Genomic DNA, 19,392 nt, shown 5'->3' on the forward strand with positions numbered 1-19,392 from the left:
AGGGACTCACCCTCCCCCCCCCCCAGGGAGAAAACACGTTGTTGCTGTCTGGGCCAGGACGGTCTTTTCTGGGGTGCCCCGTACCCAACTTTAACCAGCAGCAGCCAAGGGGGATCAAAGCAGTGGGTCGCCAAGGCGGGTGGGGGGGCATGGGGCCGGGCCGTGCTGCTTCCCGCCCATCCCGCTCTCGCCCCGCCGGGCTCCGGGGGGGGGGACCTCCGCAGGGGCAGCCCCTGCTTCTTCCCCTCCGCGGAGTGGGGCCGGCTCGGGAGGCACTGCCGGGGTCGGCGGGGCCCGCTCCGCGCTGCGTGTGTCCGTGTGAGGGGACGGGGGGCGGCGCTCGCCGTAGCGCCGGCCCCGCTCCTCGGCGGCGGGCGGGCGGTCACGGCGGACACGCAGCCGGCGGGGGCGGGGAGCGCGGCCCCAGCGGCCGGCATGAAGCGCCGGCGGCCCGCGGCGGGCACCGAAGCGGCGGTGCTGAGGTACGGACCCTGCGCGGGCCGGGCCCCGGGCCCCCGCCCCCCGGCAGGTGCAGGGTCCTTCCGCCCGTCCTTGCGGGGCCGGCGCTTGGCGCGGCGCGGAAGGGAAGGGAAGGGGAAGGGAAGGGGGTGCCAGGCCCGGCCCGGCCGCCGGCGCGGGAGAACTGAGGTGAACCCGCGGTCTGCGCCTGCCCGCCCGGCCCGGCGCTCCCGCCTCCCCGCCCGCCGGCCCCCGCGCTCACGCCGCCCGCCCCCCTCTCTCCGTCTCTCCGCAGGGAGCCGCAGGGCGAGTAGCGCTGCCGCGGCCCGGCCACACACCTCCGGGTCCGCCGCCTCCTCCAGGTCCATGAGCCGCCGCCGGCCGGGACTGCTGCCACCGCCGGGCCCAGCTCCCCCAGCCCCGCCGCCCTGCCGGAGGTGAGTCCCGCGGCCGGGCCCGCCGCCGCCCGCTCCGCTCCCCTCCCCTCCCCTCCGCGGGCCCCGGCTCCTGTCAGCCGCTCCGCGGTGGGGGGAGAGGCCGCCGGCAGCGCCGTAGCGCCCGCGACCTTTTGGTGTGGGGGGGAAAGATGGAGGCCGGCCGGGACCCCGCGTGTTGTCCCCCTGAGGCGAGCTGCGGGCCGGGGTCCCCCGGAGCCCGCTGAGGGGAGGGGAGGGGAGGGGACGGGGCCGCCGCTGCGGCGCCGGCGGGAGGGTCGCGGCGCTTCCTGCAGCGGGGGCAGCAGCTTCGGTCACCGGTGAGAGGCAGCTCCCGGGGGCGGGCTGCGGGCACCCTCGCCTCGCCCCGCTCCGCTCGGGCAGCGCTACCTGTGCTTCGTTCTCCCTTTCCCTGCAGGACGGTCCCGCGCCCTCCGCTGTGAAGAGAATGGCCGTGACTCTAGAGCAGGCCCAGCGGGTGGGCTGCGTCTGCCTGAAAGCACTCCTCAGGTTCGCTTTTATGGTCGCCAATAACCTGGTTGCTATTCCGTCCTACGTCTTGTATTTAATTATGCTGCAGCCTCTCCGAGTGTTGGATAGTCAAAGCTTCTGGTATATCGAAGGAGTATTATTTAAGTGGCTTTTAGCTATGGTGGCTTCCTGGGGCTGGTGGGCAGGATATACAGGTAAGAATGTCTTAATAATTTCAAATGTACAAATATAAAGATGTAAATAAGTGTTAAAACACAGATGTTTTCGTATGGGGACGTGCAGGGGAATATCTAAATATAGTGGGTGTGTGGGATGTTTTTCTTCCAGGTTTTTTACATAGATGCATTGTATTTCTGGCTCGAGATGCTGAGTATACTGAAAGTCTTAGTACAGCAATTCTTTCTTTTTTTTAAGTGTCTTTATTTTAGTGCTGCATGAAAAGGTGCATCTCTTCAAAAGAGAGTTGACTTGTACTGTGCATGTAGCTGACAGAGCCAAACTTCTCTTTAAGTCTGTGCGTCTCTAAATCGTCTCCACTTGAAACTATCAGGGCGCAAGGCTAACAACTTTGACATGAAGCTCGTGTCAGAACGGGAGGTCTTCTATTCCTTGCAACAACAACTGTCTTTTCTGCTGCTTCAGAATGGAGAGGAACAAGAGGGAACCTCTTTCATACAAATAGCGATGCGTGATGTTTCTCGAATGTATGGCTCTTCGTTTGCGGTTAGCAGAGCTAATTACAGAACCTGTAAGGGTTTTGCCCCTCTGCATGCTTGCTTGGCAACTTACTTTTGCTTGTTAGTATTCATAGGCTCATCAAGGTGATGGACTGAACTGAAATACTAAGGAGGGCTCTAGTCTTGTCCTCAGATGCACTGATTTTCATCCTGGCTACTGCACTTCGTGCAAGGAAACAGCCGTCAGTTCTTTGTATGTGCTTAAACCTTGGAAAGGGGAGGAGGTGAATCTACTGAGTGCAAAGTATGAATAGCCCTCCTAAAATTCTTTCCCTCTCTTCTGCCCAGGCTGCATCCGCAGGTCTTGCCATGTAAACAAGGAAAAAAAGGAATGGCAGCACACAGCTCTGGAGTCTGGTCAGACTCCTGATTAGTCAGAAAGTCAGTGTTGATGCAGATGGAGCACTCTCTTTGTTAGGCTGCAAGAGCTGAAGCTTCTGTGATAATGTGCCTTTTGGTACCCTGTCGTGTGCCTTTCCGAGACGCACAAAGTTTCTGTGGATACTCTAGGTGAGCTTCCAGTTCTTCTTAAGGGTTCTTAAGGAGATGGTGGCAGCAGCAAGCTAGATACTGGTCTCTCGGGCTAGAACTGTTGCAATGTTGCACTGCTTCAAAACTGCCTTGCCTGGTACAGCTCAAGCTTTCCCAGATAATGCTGTTCGAAAAATCTTTTCCTATGTTTGTATTTGCTCATCAAAAGAAGTCCACATAGTATTTGCAGTGGCAGGTATGATTTGAAAAGTCTGCTTTATGCCTTAAAGCACAAAGGCCTTCCAGAAGGAAGGACCGACTTTCAAGGTGTCCTGTGTATTATTAATTGGAAATGAGAAAGTTCATGGGCATAATGGTGATGTTAAAGTCCTACAGCATATGACCCTGGGGACTCACTGGGTGTATTGAACGTGCTAGTTAAAATTCAAGCCATTGTCCCATGACGATATGGTTGTCAATCTTTGAAAGCAGTTTCTTTGGGATAGTTCTACTGCTGACTGCAGAACTGTGTGGTTTCTTTTGCCTATTGCTTGGAAAGTGGTCTTAGCATGATCTGCATATCCTCTAGAGTCTTCCTGAAGCATCTGTTGATTGGCGTTGCTGATGTATCTTGACAATTGGAAATCATTTGTTTTACAGTCTTGAAATGTCTTAGTATGGTTGTTTGAAGTATCCTTTACAAACAGCTACATGGAAGTGTTTGCTGGGATGGTGTAAGGGTAAGGAGGCCCCTTCTTTTTGCTTTTCCCTATAAGGCATGGCTTTTGTTTTGGGGAAGATTTTAAGCAAATGCTTACATGAAGTCAGTTTAAATATATTTGATTTGATATGAAGACGTTAACATGTTTTATACTGAAAGCTACAAAATAGAATAGCTTGGTTTTTTGTCCATTCTTCCTTTACCCTCCTCAGTGCTCAGTGCCTTATGCAGAACAAACCTGAAAAGCATATGTTTATGGCTTCAATATATGTAGACAGAGTAGTTTACGTGTTTGTTTCCAGACTGATAGATTCATAAAAGACCGTCACTAGGTCCCCTCTCTGTGGAGTATGTCATAACTAATTCAGAACTGATACACTGCTTCGTTAGAGTTGGCATCTAAGACTTGCAGTGGTGCCTCTCAGAGACGGTGCTCCAGAATTATTCTGTCTTCAATTCCAAAAACTAAGTCAAAGACAGACTTCAGTATGATCCATCTCTGCAAAAGGAAATACAAGGTAGTGGGTATGTATGGGTTCATTGAGAAGATTAAGGCTTTGGCCTTTCTTTTGAGTAGCAGAGCAGTTGGTGAGTTGGTTTTCCTGTTCGTTTTTCTTCTTGACTGGGAGGGTAACCAGCCAAATAAGTTTACTTGTCTTGACCAGAGGTAGTGTTCTGCTTCAGTTGTGTTGAAGGGGTATTTTAGGTTTTTAACTTACTTACCTTTTCCCCTTCTGAGCTTGGGTCATCCATTGGGTGTGAAGTGACATAACCGTTTGTAATTAGGGACTTGGACAGCCTGCAACATAGATTCAGGGCAGGCTTTTATTTTTCCCCTGTAACTTTGTAATGTGTAGGTGAGAGCTCAACACTGAATGAAGGAAACCTGGTGAGTGCTACGTTTTCCTTCTGGGCTTTGCTGCTGTTGTGAAATTGGTGGTGAATTTCATTGAATAAAGCTGGAAGAGATGAGGAAAACTCATGAATTAGGTCTGCCCTTCTCCTCCCCACCACCACATAAACCTGTGTTTTCATGCTAGGATCCTAGGGGATTTGTTACAGAAATGACATGATCCGTGTATATCAGCAGCTCTAATCTGTGCTGCTTGAATGAGGTGTTTCTGTTTGCAGATGCACTTGATGTTATGTAAAGAGAGTGTATAACTGGATAAGCAAAATAAAGGAGAGAATGGGAAGAGAAATTGTAAAGGTCACTTTCCTTTCCCTGATCTTTTTCTTCTTAAGATGCAAGTATGAGAGAGAACTGGGGTATAATTGGTTGCCTTTGATTTTTAAAGGGCAGAGTATGATAAATATCTGTGTTGTTCTCTTGAAGTCTGTAATGTTTATGGAAAAGAAAAACTGAGTGTCCTCTTGTGAAGCATGTTTAGATAGTCTAGCAATGATATTTTTATATGCTTTCAGAAGGGCCTTCTTATAACTCTTCTAAGCCTTTTTCTTCTTTTAAAGCTTATTGTATAAATGTATTGCTGTCATTGGAGGAGCTGTTCAGTTAGGAAACTCAGAATCTGCATAGTAGTGTGATTTGAAAGGCACCTTTGAATAACACTTCTAAACATTTTCCTGCATTTTTTGGAAGATGCATTCTAAAAAAACCAAACTTGAGAGTGCTTGATCCTTTGTTAGCAAATACCTTCCCCCCTCCATGCTACAATTTGTCATTTAATATACAAGTAAACCAGAAACCACAAAACAGTGTAGTAGATGTAAGGGGAGGGAGATGCAGCATATCTATGGTGGTAAATATCTGATGACCTTCTGCTCACCTACAAAGCTAGCTTTAAAGCAACAGTCTTGTAGATTAGAACTTCTCTGGGCATGTAACTTGAAGACGCAAGTTTAATATACCTGTATCTAATCAAATTGATAAGAATAGGACTGCTAGAGAAAAGCTTGCTTTGTGTAAATACACTTAGACAAACTGTCTTGAAGTCTTTTCCTGCAAAGTGCAGAAGTTAGCACTAGTGTGGTAGTGCTGCAGTATGGCAACTAGAAGTCTCTAGGACAGCAGAGTAATGGGTTAGTAATGCAGTCCTGGTACTCAGGATGTTAACCTTGTGCTTCACCCTGCTCCACACAGCTCAGTGGTGTGTGCCCAGCCTGCACCTCTGGCTGGGGACAGGGAGGAGCTGGCGGAGGGGGAATGTCCTCTTGTCTGCAGCAACCATCAGTGTTGTTCTGGTGGTCGGAACACCGGAGGAGAGAAGTGTTGGATGTGGCCAGCAGGGCTGTGGGTATCTTGGGAAGGGGTTTCCTTGAGAGTTGTGCTCAAGAGTATTTTATACCCCAGCAGGGAAGAGACCAACTCAACAAAACCTTCTGTTTCAGCCTTTTGCCAACACACACAGTCTTGCAATAACGCTGGTCGGGTTGGTGGGCTGTGGGCTGATGAAAGAAAGAGTAATAACTGTAACCACACACAAAAAAGTCTTAGTGCTGTGAGTATGCTTACTGGTGTAATGATGCAGTGCCTAATAAGGAGCGAACAAATCCTATGGCTTTGCCTGCTACTGTTCTGTGTCAGCCAGGAAGGTGACATTTAAAGAGTGTCTGTAAGAACCATCAAGTTTTGTCAAGTGAGGACAATTTCCCTTTCCTCCTCCTTTGTTATTTAGCCAAGTAGACTAAAATGGAGACTTGAATTTTTGGTCGTGTCCTCCTTTTGCTCCCCTCAAGTGATTCAACATTGATTGGCAGATCTGTATGTATGATGAAGTAGTGACCACTCTATAACTTTTTCAGCAGTCATACTTTCCCCCCCCCCCTAATTTAAAACCGTCTTTATTTCACTTCGTCAAACAGCCTTAACTCTTCTGTTCTTCTAAGAATGTGAATAATTTTGTCTTCCAGAACTGTGAGAGGTACAGGTGGAGCTGCTGTGACAGCACTTCCTCAGTGCAGCAGCATGTGCTGTCTGCCCTGCTTCTCATGACAAGTCGGCCCCTCTCCTCGGGCAGGAAGTGCAGCAGAAGCTAGACAGTGGCAGATGAGATAAAGTAAATTTTTTGCCCCAAATAAGGCAGGAGGTGTTGTTTCAGGAGCTCTGCTTATGTCTCTAACCCTGCCGTTGTTTTCTACCCTCCTCTGTTCCTACAGTGTGATTTTTAACTGTTTCGGGACTGGTCGCTATTCTGAGCACTGGACAGGAAGGGGGGAAACACCTTCTGGTTTCGAGGTCAAGGCAGCATGTGAAATGCAGAAACAAAATTGTTCTTGTTTTGTGTTTCCCTTGAACATGCAAAAATCCCTGGTAAGACTCAGTAGATTTGGATAGCAACATACCACACAGAACTTCTAGTTTATGCTATGGCTATGGGTTGGGTTTCTAGGTAATCCCTGGCTTACATGCAGCTTTCTCTGATGTGTATGATTTATGTGTATGCAGAGATCAGGCAAGGATTTTTGAATTTATTTTTTACTGTTTGTGAGAGGAAGTTTGTGTGCAATTTGTGAGCTGTCTTGATAAGAAAAGGTCAGAGTTGGATGAATTGGGGACATTGGAGCTGTTTTGACTGTGTGCCTCTGCGTAAGAGGAGGTAAGGAGTGCAGTGAACTTGCTGTCAACTTCTTTGTGCAAGTAATGTCTGTTTGTAGAGAGGGCTATACAGTTACTCTTGTCCTGTTTTTAAAACTATGTAAAATTACACCAGGAAATTCCCATCTCTCCTTTTTGGAGTAGGAGTTACAGGCTTTACCATACTTCTTCGTAGCTCATGTAGCATCAGCGACGTGTCAAAAGCAGTGCAGCTTATCTTCCATTTTCTGTTGTTTCATTTAGCTCATCTTTTGGAATGATCATTTATAGTTATTGAAATGTTCTCTGAATTTTATTTTTAGGAAGCTACTGCCTCCTGGCACTAAACTTTGAGTAAAAGCACACACTGTTGGGTTTGTGTTAGTGACAGTCTTGTTGTTTGTTGCTCTTTAGGTCCTTTTGTTCTTTTTCCCCGCCTCTGGATGACAAAAAACTATTGAAAGCATGCCAAATGTGTCACATCTGCCTAAGGATAGGAAGGATGAAATTACTGAGGAAAACCTATACAGAAAGGTGTGATTATTTACTTTTAAGCCCAGGAATAGCTGTGGGATGTGCCAACAGCCAAAGGAAGACAAAGTTTTGGGAATTCTGGGTTCTATTCCTGCTTCTGGCTGAGTTTGCTATTTTTAGGATGTGTTTTCATCCCTCCTGGTCCTTCTGAGTCTTTGTTTTTAGTGTATCTACTCACGCTAGTCATCTTTCTTCTCCCTTTGCTGATTGAGTGCCTGAAAGGATATGACTAAGAACACCTGAGGGAGGTGTCTCCATTCTTTGTACCTTTTCTTGTTCTTTTTCTTGATGGTAGGCTTTTAGGAACCAGATGAAATAATTACAGGAAAGCTTTTGTCTGGCTCTGATTTGAAGAAGCAGAATCTTAGGGAGTTAGATTCTTTGTCCACCAATTCTTTGCTGAGTGTATGAAGGAGGAATTTTTTTCTACTTCAACAGTGTGATTGTGTCTGTATTGGAACATGACAGAGATGATGCCTTTATGTCAGAGACGCAATTTTTCATTCTCATTTAATGTAACTATTCTAAAGCATAGAAATTTTATAGGTTTTCCAGAGAACTGGAGGAAAAAAATTGGATATTTTAATGTGGATAAAACCTATTTTCTCTGTCATTTTGTTCTGGGAAATGACTTCTTCAGAATGAAGCTCAAACAGAGGAACAGAATATATCACTTTTCCTTTCTCTGTCGGGTGTGTGTGAGGGACAGAGAAGTCTTGCCAAAGGTTACTTTGGCACGGGTTTAGCCTCTGAAAACAGGATCTTGAAAATGGAAGAGTTGTGCAACCTTAATTAGACAGGGTAGTTAATAAACCCTGTATGGAATATAAGCTTAGTGGTGTAACTTTCCAGTGTGAAGTGAGCCAAAATACAGCTCCAAGATATGTAATCTGCTTGTGTTTATGACAGTGGAATATAAACTCTAATGCTTCAGATGACATGTCAAATGTGTGATTGTGTGGGCATGTAATTGCACTGCTCTTGCAGTCAGCACAGTTGAGATAATAGTCCAGCCATTTGTATATGCACTTACTGGAATAAATAAGGATAATACGTTTGCATTCCTGAAAATGTTCTGTGACACCAGTGAGCGATTCTGGGTATGAAGCTGTTGGGTTTTTGTGCATGTTTTGATGGGTTTTGTTATTTTGTTTGCCCAAAGGCATTTCGAACAGGGAGTGCCGCTGCAAAAAGCCAGTCCCAGCCTTTCAGACTCATTCTGTCACTGCTGGTTCAGTTTTATTGGCCAAATATTTTAATGATTGTGTGGTAATCTGGATCACGTCCCTGATCCACGCTAAAACTGCCCGCCCCGTTTTGCTGGGAGACTTACAAAACACAGTCCCTAACCCCGTTCATTTTGTGCGTGTGGTGAAAGAAGAAGGGAGGTACAAATGGCAAAGAGGAAAGAGCTGCATCTTTTGGTGACAGTACCAGCTTTAGTATGTTTGTTGAACTACTGCTTACAGCCCCGATTTAAGAGAGCAGTCCTGTGCAGGATATGGCTTTAGTATGTGAATAAAGTGTCACCGAAGTAGATTTCTTGGCCTTTTCTTTCTCTTTTGTTAGCTGGTTAGTGTCCTTCAGACGGGAAAAGTGCCTTCTGCAAAGTTCCTTTAGAGAAGAAAATTAAGTGTAGGGTGAGAACAAAGGATTATCATAAACTGAAAACTGGTCGCTAAAGGAATAAAAAGACCAGTGTTCATTTGGATGAAAGCTTAGCAGTGGGGTTCCTCTGAAGTTTTCTCTGTGTGTACTGTTTGAGTTTGTCAGCTACACAGACAATTGTAAAGAACTTCACAAGTGCTTAAGCTGTATGAATAGCCAGCAAAATGCAGAAGTTGTTCAGTGTTGAACAGTCCAGAGCAATAAACGTTTAAGTAAAGTAGCAGTTCAGGAAAGAGATGAGTGTCGTGGTGGAGAACTATGGGAAAGTTTTGTCTCAGTGCACAGCTATACCTTCTGTTATTAAAATATGTAAAGAACAGGATGGAGACTAGTGCTAAAAATACCAGTGGTTCAACTTCACGCTTTGCTGGGTTTGCCTCCGTTGTTTTCAAGCTATTGAAGAATTAAGAAGGGGCTCTGAGACGGTCAGCAGTTTCACTAGTGCAAGCTGAAATCAAATCAGAACAGCTTCATTCACAGCTGAGCTTGAATCAGAACTGAATTGGACAACTTGGAGTTTCGCTTTCTTGGGCAGACTGGATTAGGAGAGATGCAGTCTCACTGCTGCTCTGTAAAGAAGGACACTTTTAGTGTTATTGCAAGGAAGAAAATTAAAGTCTTTAAGATTTAATAAGACAGCAGTGCCTGGGGTTTGTTTTGGTTGCTCTTTTTAAGTACTTTCATTATGTCTTTTCACAAGTATTTACGGGATAGTGCCAGTGGCGTTACTTCTTTTGACATAACTGGAAAGCTTGTTTTTTAAATGTTATAGTTCTAAAAGGTAAGGAATTGTCCCTGTTAAAGGACTCTGATAGTTTAAACTAGTTTCAATATTCACCTCAGGTTTGTAATTGAAGTAAAGGGGGAGAAGAAAGATTAATAGCTTTCTTACAGCTTCTCACTTATGTAGAACTATAAATAGAAATGGTGTTCTAAGAGCAAGGGCAGCACTGCTGTGGTTCTGGAAGGTTGAATCTTTAGGACAATGGCAGGAGTGCTTGTGGACGTGGGGTTTTTTGGTGGCAAAAAGGAGGAATTTTTCTGAAGTTTTTCAATTTAATTTGTTTTCAAGCAAAGTTAAAAGCATGTGCAGTTTTCTGTAACTGTAGTGTCTGAGTTTGCTTGCCAGAAATAAAAGGAGGAAATTAATATTAAGTGGTTTTGGTTAATTTAGGCATCAGTTATGCTCCAGTGTGGTGTTTAGGGTGGGCCATTGAACACCATTTTAATGTAATTTGGTGACTTGTGTATTATCCCTGCCTCTCATGGGCAGGGACACCTCACTCGACCATGTCACCCAAGCCCCTGTGTCCAGCCTGGCCTTGAACACTGCCAGGGATGGGGCAGCCACAGCTTCTCTGGGCACCCTGTGCCAGCGCCTCAGCACCCTCACAGGGAAGAGCTTCTGCTTTAGATCTAACCTGAACTTCCCCTGTTTCAGTTTGAACCCATTACCCCTTGTCCTGTTGCTCCAGTCCCTGATGCAGAGTCCCTCTCCAGCATCCTTGTAGCCCCCTTCAGACACTGGAAGCTGCTCTGAGGTCTCCACGCAGCTTCTCTTCTCCAGGCTGAGCAGCCCCAATGTTCTCAGCCTGTCTCCATACACGAGGTGCTGCAGCCCCTGATCATCCTCGTGGCCTCCTCTGGACTTGCTCCAACAGCTCCGTGTCCTTATGCCGAGGACACCAGCACTGCACATGGTGGTGTTCTCAGGAGTTCGGTGAAAACTGGCAGCTGAGCAGAGGAGAGAGACCCAAGCTGGTGCCTCAGCTGAGGGCAGCGCAGGCAGGTTTGGCCATTCTGTGTCTTGTTTGACATCTGCTGTGTGTCCACCCAGTGCATCAGTGGCTTTGGATTTGCCACAGTGCTGGCATATCTTCTCCAGCCTGCTGAGGAGAAGGACGTTAGACAGGTTTTTGGGAAACTGGGCTTTACTTGTGCTGCTTCTGGAGCAACCTGTTAATCTGGCAGTGGCAGACCGTATAATAGCTGCATCCTTTCCTTTAGGTGATGTTTAGTCCACCTTGCTTATCACCCTTTTAGATCCAAAAGGCATATGCAGGTAAGTGTTTAGTCTTAATATTAGGAAAAAGGATAAGGTGGTAAAAGAATTTAAAGTATTGTGGGTTTAAGACTTTCTACTCTGTGTATAAAAACCCAGGACAGTCAGTTACGAATCTGACCCAGGGACATGCAGAAACATGAGGCTGGATGTGTATTTGAGCGTATCTGAGGAGACCTTGGAGGGAGAGCAAGTGTGGGTGGTAAGAAGGGTTCTGTACCACCGTATAGCACGTGTGAAGGCATTGCATTAGAAAAGTGGCCTCTTGAGTTTTGTACCTGAACCTGTTCTATTTTGATATGCATAAATATATATAGATGGCCTGGCAAAACTCCAGCTCTGGTAACTGCCTGTTTCATTTCCAAATGTATTCTTCTTTCATACCCATTTTTATTTCTTGTGCTTGTCTCTGGCATAAAATTCAGATGTTCCTCCTAGCAACAGCTTTGCTTGGAAATAAATATAACCATAGCCTGCGTGTAACTAATACAACATGAAGGACCTATGAAGTTCAGTTTACATTGCAAAAAGCTTTTGGATGCAGGTGTAGTTAATATAAATGTCTGTTAAACCTCTTGCCCGTAGGGGATTGCATAAAAACAAAAAAGAAAGAATCTGTTTTAATTTGAAACACTTCTGTTCGTATCATCAAACCTAATACTACTACATTAACCTTAATAACACAGGAGGGGAATGTGACAACAGCAATGCCTTTGCCCTGGTAATTCTATTGTCTTAGATGTTTTAAAGATCATTTAATGCCTAGCTTGGTCTTCTGGAGGTTGACAAGATTTGTAGAGGCTGGAGAAGCACTTTTATCCCGCACTGGTTTCAGAGGGAGAAGAAAATGCTGAACCATTCCCTCCTCCCATTTACTGCTCACATTCCTTGCAAATGTTTTAACAGCCCACTAAACTTTAAAAGCTCAAATGCAGAGCTGAGGTCACATAACCACGCGTGGCGTCACCGTGCGTCACTGTAGGAGGATTAAGGGTTGTTCTGGTGGCTGCTGCGGTGAAGAAAGAACCATAGCAGATGGTCTGCTCCTTTCTTTTCCAGTCCCATTACCTGGTCTTCATACCTGGCAAAAACAATGTGGTAAATCTGGGGGATTGGTCACTCATGGCTTTGCTTTGAGATAAGGTTTCTATGAGCCAAGTACGGAGGGTTTAGTTGGATAGGAAGAGTTCGGTGTTGGAAGTGTACTGACCAAAGCTCTTGCTCTGTGGGAGTGCCAGACTTCTGTAGCCTGAATAGACTTATTTTTGCCTAGCTTTCTTTTCGTCTGAGGAGAGTAATTTGTAAGATACTTGACAAGTGCTTCATGAGTAAGCCAAGGCACTTGTAGCCACAGATCATGACAATTTTCATGAAAAGTGCTTACAGTGCCTGTTGTTACCCACAGACTTCAGAGTATTCACATTAATCATTTAATTGCAAAGTGAAATGTTGAGATTCGTAACGTTTTCTTGCATTTGTGGCTGTGTTTGAAATGGAGAAGTCCATTTCCACAGTCTCTTTCACAGTTCTGTTGTTCAACCCTTTTACAGGTGCTCTCCAGAGAAGCTGCTCTGCAGTGAAGCACTGGTTTTAATCGATGTACTTTGAAGTCTGTTCTTTTTAGTTCCCCCAGCATTTTTCTGCTGTTATTTTTACCATTTCTTCCCAATGTATATAAAAGGTTTTTGATCTGATTTTTGGATTTTAAATACATCTTTCTTTAATTTGGGGAAGGAGGAGAGGAAGAGGAAGAGAAGCCTCCATTACTGTCATTGCAGCAGCATATTTCAAAACTGAGACCGGGTATTTCGTTGAATGTTAGGCTGTGCACTGAGGGTGAAGGGCAGCTATTGGAGCCAGCCATTCAGGATGTTGCAATAAATTGGTTTGCCTCAAGTCTCACCATTTTATGTCAGTAAAAAGTCCTACTGAAACTCCCAGTAAGACTGTCAGCAACAAATCCAAGGTATTTTTATGCAGTTGTCAGCAGGTATAAGAGGATTACTTGTTTTGTAATAGTAACAGATGCCAGAGAGCTAAACTTTTTAAAATTAGGAACAGTGAACTTTTTGCTGCTGCTTTGAGGTGTAGCAACAGGAATAATCTAATGAGAGAGGCTGGGTTTTTCCTGCTAATTACTTCATTTGTGATAGCCCGAGAGTGCCATGAAAGGTGTTGCTTCTGATAATGATAGATTTCTGCTTCCTGGCAAGCTGAAACGTGGCCACACACTTAATTTTTAAGAGTCGCTGAACTGGTATAGGATAACCTGGGGTAAATTTAAGTATGGTAAGATGCTTTCTCAGCTTGAATCACTTGCTGTGTCATACCAGTGAAAGTACTAGCTTAAGTTCCCAGCTAGAATTATTGTCATGCACTTTCCAGCATGCTTTTTAAACTCATTGTGGCCTCATGTTTTAATAATGGCACTTGCATAAACAGGAACATAAAACTGAATGTAGGAATTTGCTGTTTCCAAGGGGAAATGTTTTCATGTTATAACTTCTTTGTTGTAAAGACTGTAGCATGGGTGAGAAGTTTAATAGAGTCCTTGAAACCTGAGGGTGCAAACATTTAAGGCTTCTTTTGAAAGGTTTGTCCTTCTGCTTCCTTGCATCTGTATCCAGTTATCTTTTGATTCTCTCATTATTAAGTTTTCCCTTCCACATTGCAACTTGAAAACATCCAGTGGCTTGGTTCTGGTTTGTGGCATATGGCAACGGTAAGCCATTGGAACTGCAGGATGGTGCTGAGGTGTAGAGGAGAGAATAATGCTGCAGCTGTGCTTGAGGGTATCGATTTTTAGATTATGCTACTTCTGCAATCTCAAAATACTCTGCTTGAATATGTGTTTCTGTTCTTACCATCATTCAGGCACTCCGTAGCTCTGTTTTCACTGCTACCGCTATTTTAATATATAAGTATTAAAATATATAAATATTTTTAATGAATATAAATATAGCAGATAAATACTGCTATATTTATTTATCTGCTGTTTTATCAGATGACCTGAAAGAGGTTTAAATGGTCAATGTCCTTCAAGTGGAGACAAACTCCTCAGTTCTGAGGTCACTGCAGGGACATGACAAATAAATACAGTGGCCTTTTGCCTTTCCCATGTAGGCCATTTAGCAGAGATAACCCAAAAGTAAGGGGTTTTCCAAATGCATCTGGCACTGCTTTTATGTAGTGATTACTTGTACTGTATCATGAACTGGGTTCAGTAATGTCAGCTGTGAAAAGAGACAGCATCAACAGTATTTTATAGTAACTTAGGCAAGACCTGGGATTGACCTAGCAAGAGCTGGGATACAGGGGCAGTCTTACCATAGTTAGAATCCTGATTTCCAGTAATAGTATTGTTGGTTTTATTGACTCAAACCTTCACCAGTGATTAAAATCATGCAGTTTGCTTTCCTTTAGGAGGAAAAAATGGTGAAGATCTGGTGGTTTTTTGAATCAGAATGACTTATTTAAAGTATATGTGCAAAATCATGTATTTCTGAGCCCAGCTGGATTTGAGCACTGGGAAAACAGTTTCCTTGCTCAGTAGGGTAATTGTTACCTAGAACATCTTCTGAAAAGCATAGTCTTAGTTCTTACCTATAGTCACTTTGGCAGCTTTTCTGTATTCTTTGAGCTATAACCTTTCCTGTGCCCTTGTTCTGGTGGTGCAGTTCTAGACCTAAGACGTTGAATGCTTGGAGTCGATCAAGCCTCTTCACTGTGCGATTTGATTAGGCTTGGTATATGGGGAGAAATGAATGCAAGCTCTCACTTGGAGTTTTAGGCAAGTTCCACATCTTGTTTAAAGAAAAAGTAGTCGTTTGCTCACTTCCAGTCCTGTTATGGTTTTCTGCTTCCCATATTTGATAGACCTCAAGGCACTTGAGAGAATTTCATGGGTACCACAAAACCCTTGATGAGTTACCTCTCTAGCTGTGGTATAAGTGATATAATCTTCATGATAGAATCTTTAATGTCCCTTCCAACCCAAATCATTCTGTGATTCTATTCTAGTGGAAGATGTCCCCGCCTGTTTTGGGGGGCTCATGTCTTCTCATTGCTAGCTAGCCTTCTCAGTCCCTTATGTACTAGGTAATAGCTAAATCCTGTTGAGTTCTTCTGTCCCCAGAAAGACTTGATGTTTCATAGCCTTGGGATATTTCATTGCTGGATGTCATGTTATTTCTGCAGCTGTGTTTTTGGGAAAAACATCCGAAAAGCTTGTAGATGCTCTGGTTTCTTTGAAGTAAGAAGCAATCTACAAATCTTCAAAGGAGAGGAAATGGCCATCTCTCAACGAACCTGGGCAGGTTCGTTGCTCTTTAATGCCATACTTTCAACTGGCCTGACTTGGAAATCTGGATTAAGTAGGAGCAGAGTCTTCCATATGGCTGGAACTGTGGCTTTCCACTTTTAATTTTGTTAATTAAGAGCAAACCAGCAAGTTTTGCAGAACTTTGTTGTAACAGAGCTTGCTCCCACTTGAATAACAGCGACAAATCTTGAGCAGTCTCTATCAGGAGTTCATTTTGGGCAGTTCTACAGTTATCACAGAATATACTTCAACTTTCTGTAACAAGCACCTGTAAATCTTACATGTTGCTGTCAGAAGCAGTAAGGACTCTAATCTGTCCACTTTGAAAGCAAAAAATGTAGTATAGATAACATCCATCTATTTATGTTAATAGATGATTCTTCTCTTTCTTTCTTTCCAGCCATCAGACCCTGCTCATGTTTCTTCATGAAACAGAATTATGGATTTTCCCCAATTTGTTTTTACTTGAAGGCTTGCTTCTGTCTTGGTGGTGCATTTCATTTCAGTGAAGTCTTTGTCCAGTTTCCCCAGTATTCATATTATTCTGGACTGCATAGTGCAGATGCTACTTCTGTCGTATAAAGAAGAAAACTTGGTTCCTAATAGAAAGCCCTGTGGTGTTGCAGTGTGAAGCTCTGCGTAAGGAGCCAAACAGTGGGATGGAACTCGGAATGCTGTGGTCCTGGACAGTGGCTTCTGGGTTATTAGCTCGTTGTAGCCAGCTTGCACAAGGTTAACTATTTTACATCAAGATCAAGTTAAGAGCTGAGGCTGCAAAGCAGGTTTCAACCATTCCCCCTGCTTTGAAAGAGATAGTTCTCTCCATGGAGGAAGCAGGAGTGCTGTTTCACAAGTAATTTGCTTTGCACAGACCATTACCCTAATGGGATTTTTCACACGGTTGGTTTGGATATACTGTTCTTTGGTGTTGATCACACAGTGTGAAAAGTATCCCTTTACTTAGGGCTGTGCACCTGGGTGTATTCTCTTGGCATTGCCTCCCCTGGAACCTCACTGAGAAGATCTGCTTTTGTCTTACATCTGTTTCCTTTTTTAAGGCTGTATGATATGGTAGCTGTGCTCCTGGAGCCACCTTAATAGTTGAGGGAAGTGAAGTACCTTATGAATGACTCTTCAGCATAACCGGGAATTTCACATCTGGAAGGACAAGCAACAGGATCAAATGAGTAATGCATACCATTGCTAGTGACTCAAAGGGAAACTGTAGTAATAGTATTGTGGGTTTTCAGTACTGCCCCTGAGTAGATTCTGCTGCATAGTCAGTTGGCTCTGTAAAGACAGCTCAGGGTATTGTTAGGATGCAGTCCTGGGACTGTGATAAAGGGTGTGCTTTCAGAGGGCTCTCTGAGGGAGAGAATACTTGCTTTAATTTGCTTTCCCCAACCAAATCCAAAGCCTGCTAAAAGTCAAACAGTTGCCACCCTGATCCCACCTAAATAGTGGTTCTGTGGTGTCTGTTGGCACATGGCTACAGAACTTCTGTGACAAGGATATTTCGCATTCTTTTTTGTACTTAAGCTTACAGGGAAAAGAAGGGGTGTGTGCATGTTTTTAACCTATTCTGGCATTCTTTAAAAGACCAAAACTCTTAAGCTCAGTACGCTTTAAAGACCACAACATGCCTAACAAGTTTGTTTTTAAAAGAAATCCATAGCAATTTCAAAGGTAACTTAGGTGACTCGTGCTGCTTATGCTTTGCATGTTGGGACAACCAGTCTTGCCCAGCAGCTCTTCCAGTGTAGCAGATCTCATTTCGACAAGCATCCTTTCTGGTCCAGCTGTTGCTTACTGCCCCATCATCCCATCTTCATCTGATAGCTCTGGTTGGGCTGATTTTTATCACATGGTGTTGCAGTGGCTCTTTTCTGCGTCTCAAGTGTTAGAGCAACTTGTCCGAAACTGGAAAAGTAAGAAATATCTTGAATAAAGATAGTAGGGGAAATAATTGAGGCCTTCCCACTTTACGTGTTGGGGGTTTTTTGTTTACCTGTTACTAGTCTAAGATTTAAGTTTAATTAGGTGTCAATAGCTACACCTGAGCATTAAGTAGTAATTTGAATGTCTTTGTATTTGAGTAACTAAAAGTAGCTCAATTTCAATGTGGCTGCTTGTATGCTTCATGTTTGACATGCAACAAAACAGCCTCAATGGAGTAATTTGCCATAATACTGTGTAATGCAGCTAAAGATACAGATACAAATGAAGATCTCAAGACTTTATAGCAGTGATCACAATGGCTTATTCTGGCTAAAATGCATTGTTGCTTCAAGTTTGTGGTGGTGTTTACTGGTCTCACTTTCCTGCCTGAATCTGATGATCCCAGGTGAATCATACTCTGCTTCTGTAATATGAAAGTTTGAACTATCCTTGAAATTTATGTCTACGCTGCAGTTCTGTAGCAGTAAGGCAGAAAAACCTTGCCAGTTTGTGTTTGCAATGTGTGCTTTATGATTCTGAAGGCTGATCCTTTTCATGCCGCAGGAGGAAAATGTAGGTTTTGTTGTAGCTGAAGGTATCCACTAAGAAAGAATTCAGTTAAGGCTGCGTTTTTCCTCCTGGTGTCAGGCTGTGGATCACAGAATTGTTTAGTTTGGAATGGACCACAGGATCATATAGTTGAGCACCATGCAGCGTCAATTAGAGCAGGTTGCCCAGGTCCATGTTCAGTCAGGTTTTGAATAGCTCCAAGGATGAACACTTCACAGCTTCACTGTGTGACCTCTGCCAGTGTCTCACCACTCTTAGAGGTCTTTTTCTCCTTGTGTTGAAGTGGGATGTCCTGTATTTCAGTTTGTGCCTGTTGTCTCTCAGCCTGTCTCTGGATGCTACAGGAAAGAGTCTGGCTAAATCTACTCCTCTCCCTGCACCGCCATGGGGTACTTACACATGGGTAAGGTTTACCCCTCTGTAGTCTTTTCTTCTCCAGGCTGAACAGTCCCAGCTCCCTCAGCCTCTTCTCGTATGAAAGATGCTTCAGTTCCTTAATCATCCTAGTGGCCCTTTGTTAGACTCCCTCCAGTAAGTCTGCATCTTACATTGTACTGGGGAGCCCAGGACTGGACCCGGTGCTCCCCAGTGCTGAGCAAGCTTATCAGCCACTCCTCCCAGTTCATTGTCTGCAAGCTTGCTGCCAACTTAGAGGGTGCGCTCTATAGCTCAGGCTGCTAATGAGGATGTTAAACACTACTGGTACCAGTATGGAGCCTGGGGTACAATCCTAGTGACTGGGCTTCGTGCTCTGGAGATGATCATTTTCTCTCCTACAGCTTTCCTTCTTCAAGCTCAAGTCCCTGGGTTGCCATACTGAATTTCAGATCAGCTTACCCCTGCACTTTTTTTTGTGCTCTAAATAAATCTTCCTCTTTCGTCCTATTTTATTTCTTGTTATTTTCATGTATATAGAGGGAAAGCCTGCCTCAGACTTTGGCTGTCTTGAATCCTGGAAGAAACAAGTTCTCCAGCTCACGCAGCAGATGGGAATCTTTGTAACGATACCTGTAGTTTTTAAAGGGAAAATGAAACCAAAAATGCCATGGCACTTGTATTGAATTCTTCCTGTCGGTGACTGATGTGTCAGATCCTGCTTGTCAGCTCTGTTCCTGTTTGGTTAGTTGCAGAGCAGTAGGGATTGGGCAGATGAGTATGGGTACAGCACTGTTGTGACCTGCTGGGTTCACATTACTAAAATACAGAGCCACAGCCAACTGTTCCTTTGTTTGAAAGGGGGATCAGGGTCACAATAACAGCAAGCTCTGTATTTGTAGCATGTTTTAGTTACCCAGCTGCACCGGTATAGTTTTTTGATCATAGAAAAGAAACACTTCCTCCTCCGCTCACTGCTCTTTCACAAAGAGGAACATGCTTGAATTGTTGTAATGTCGGTGGATTCTGAAACTCTCTAAAGTCACTTTCCCTTTTAACTCTAGAAAAGCCAGCC

General features: G+C 44.4%; 1 protein-coding gene across 1 annotated transcript in view; it reads left to right on the forward strand.

Annotated features, from left to right (window-relative positions):
- Nucleotides 1-359: 359 nt before the first annotated feature.
- The window catches only part of LPGAT1 (lysophosphatidylglycerol acyltransferase 1), a 65,289-nt gene continuing 46,256 nt past the window's right edge, over nt 360-19,392 (forward strand). Inside the window, exons 1-3 of the mRNA XM_030498850.1 lie at nt 360-482; nt 755-896; nt 1,312-1,579. Coding sequence (XP_030354710.1) covers nt 1,342-1,579 — 238 coding nt within the window. The 5' untranslated portion in view covers nt 360-482; nt 755-896; nt 1,312-1,341. The remainder of the gene's footprint in view (nt 483-754; nt 897-1,311; nt 1,580-19,392) is intronic.

This window comes from Strigops habroptila, chromosome 10, assembly GCF_004027225.2.
Source record: "Strigops habroptila isolate Jane chromosome 10, bStrHab1.2.pri, whole genome shotgun sequence".
Taxonomy (NCBI): Eukaryota; Metazoa; Chordata; class Aves; order Psittaciformes; family Psittacidae; genus Strigops; species Strigops habroptila.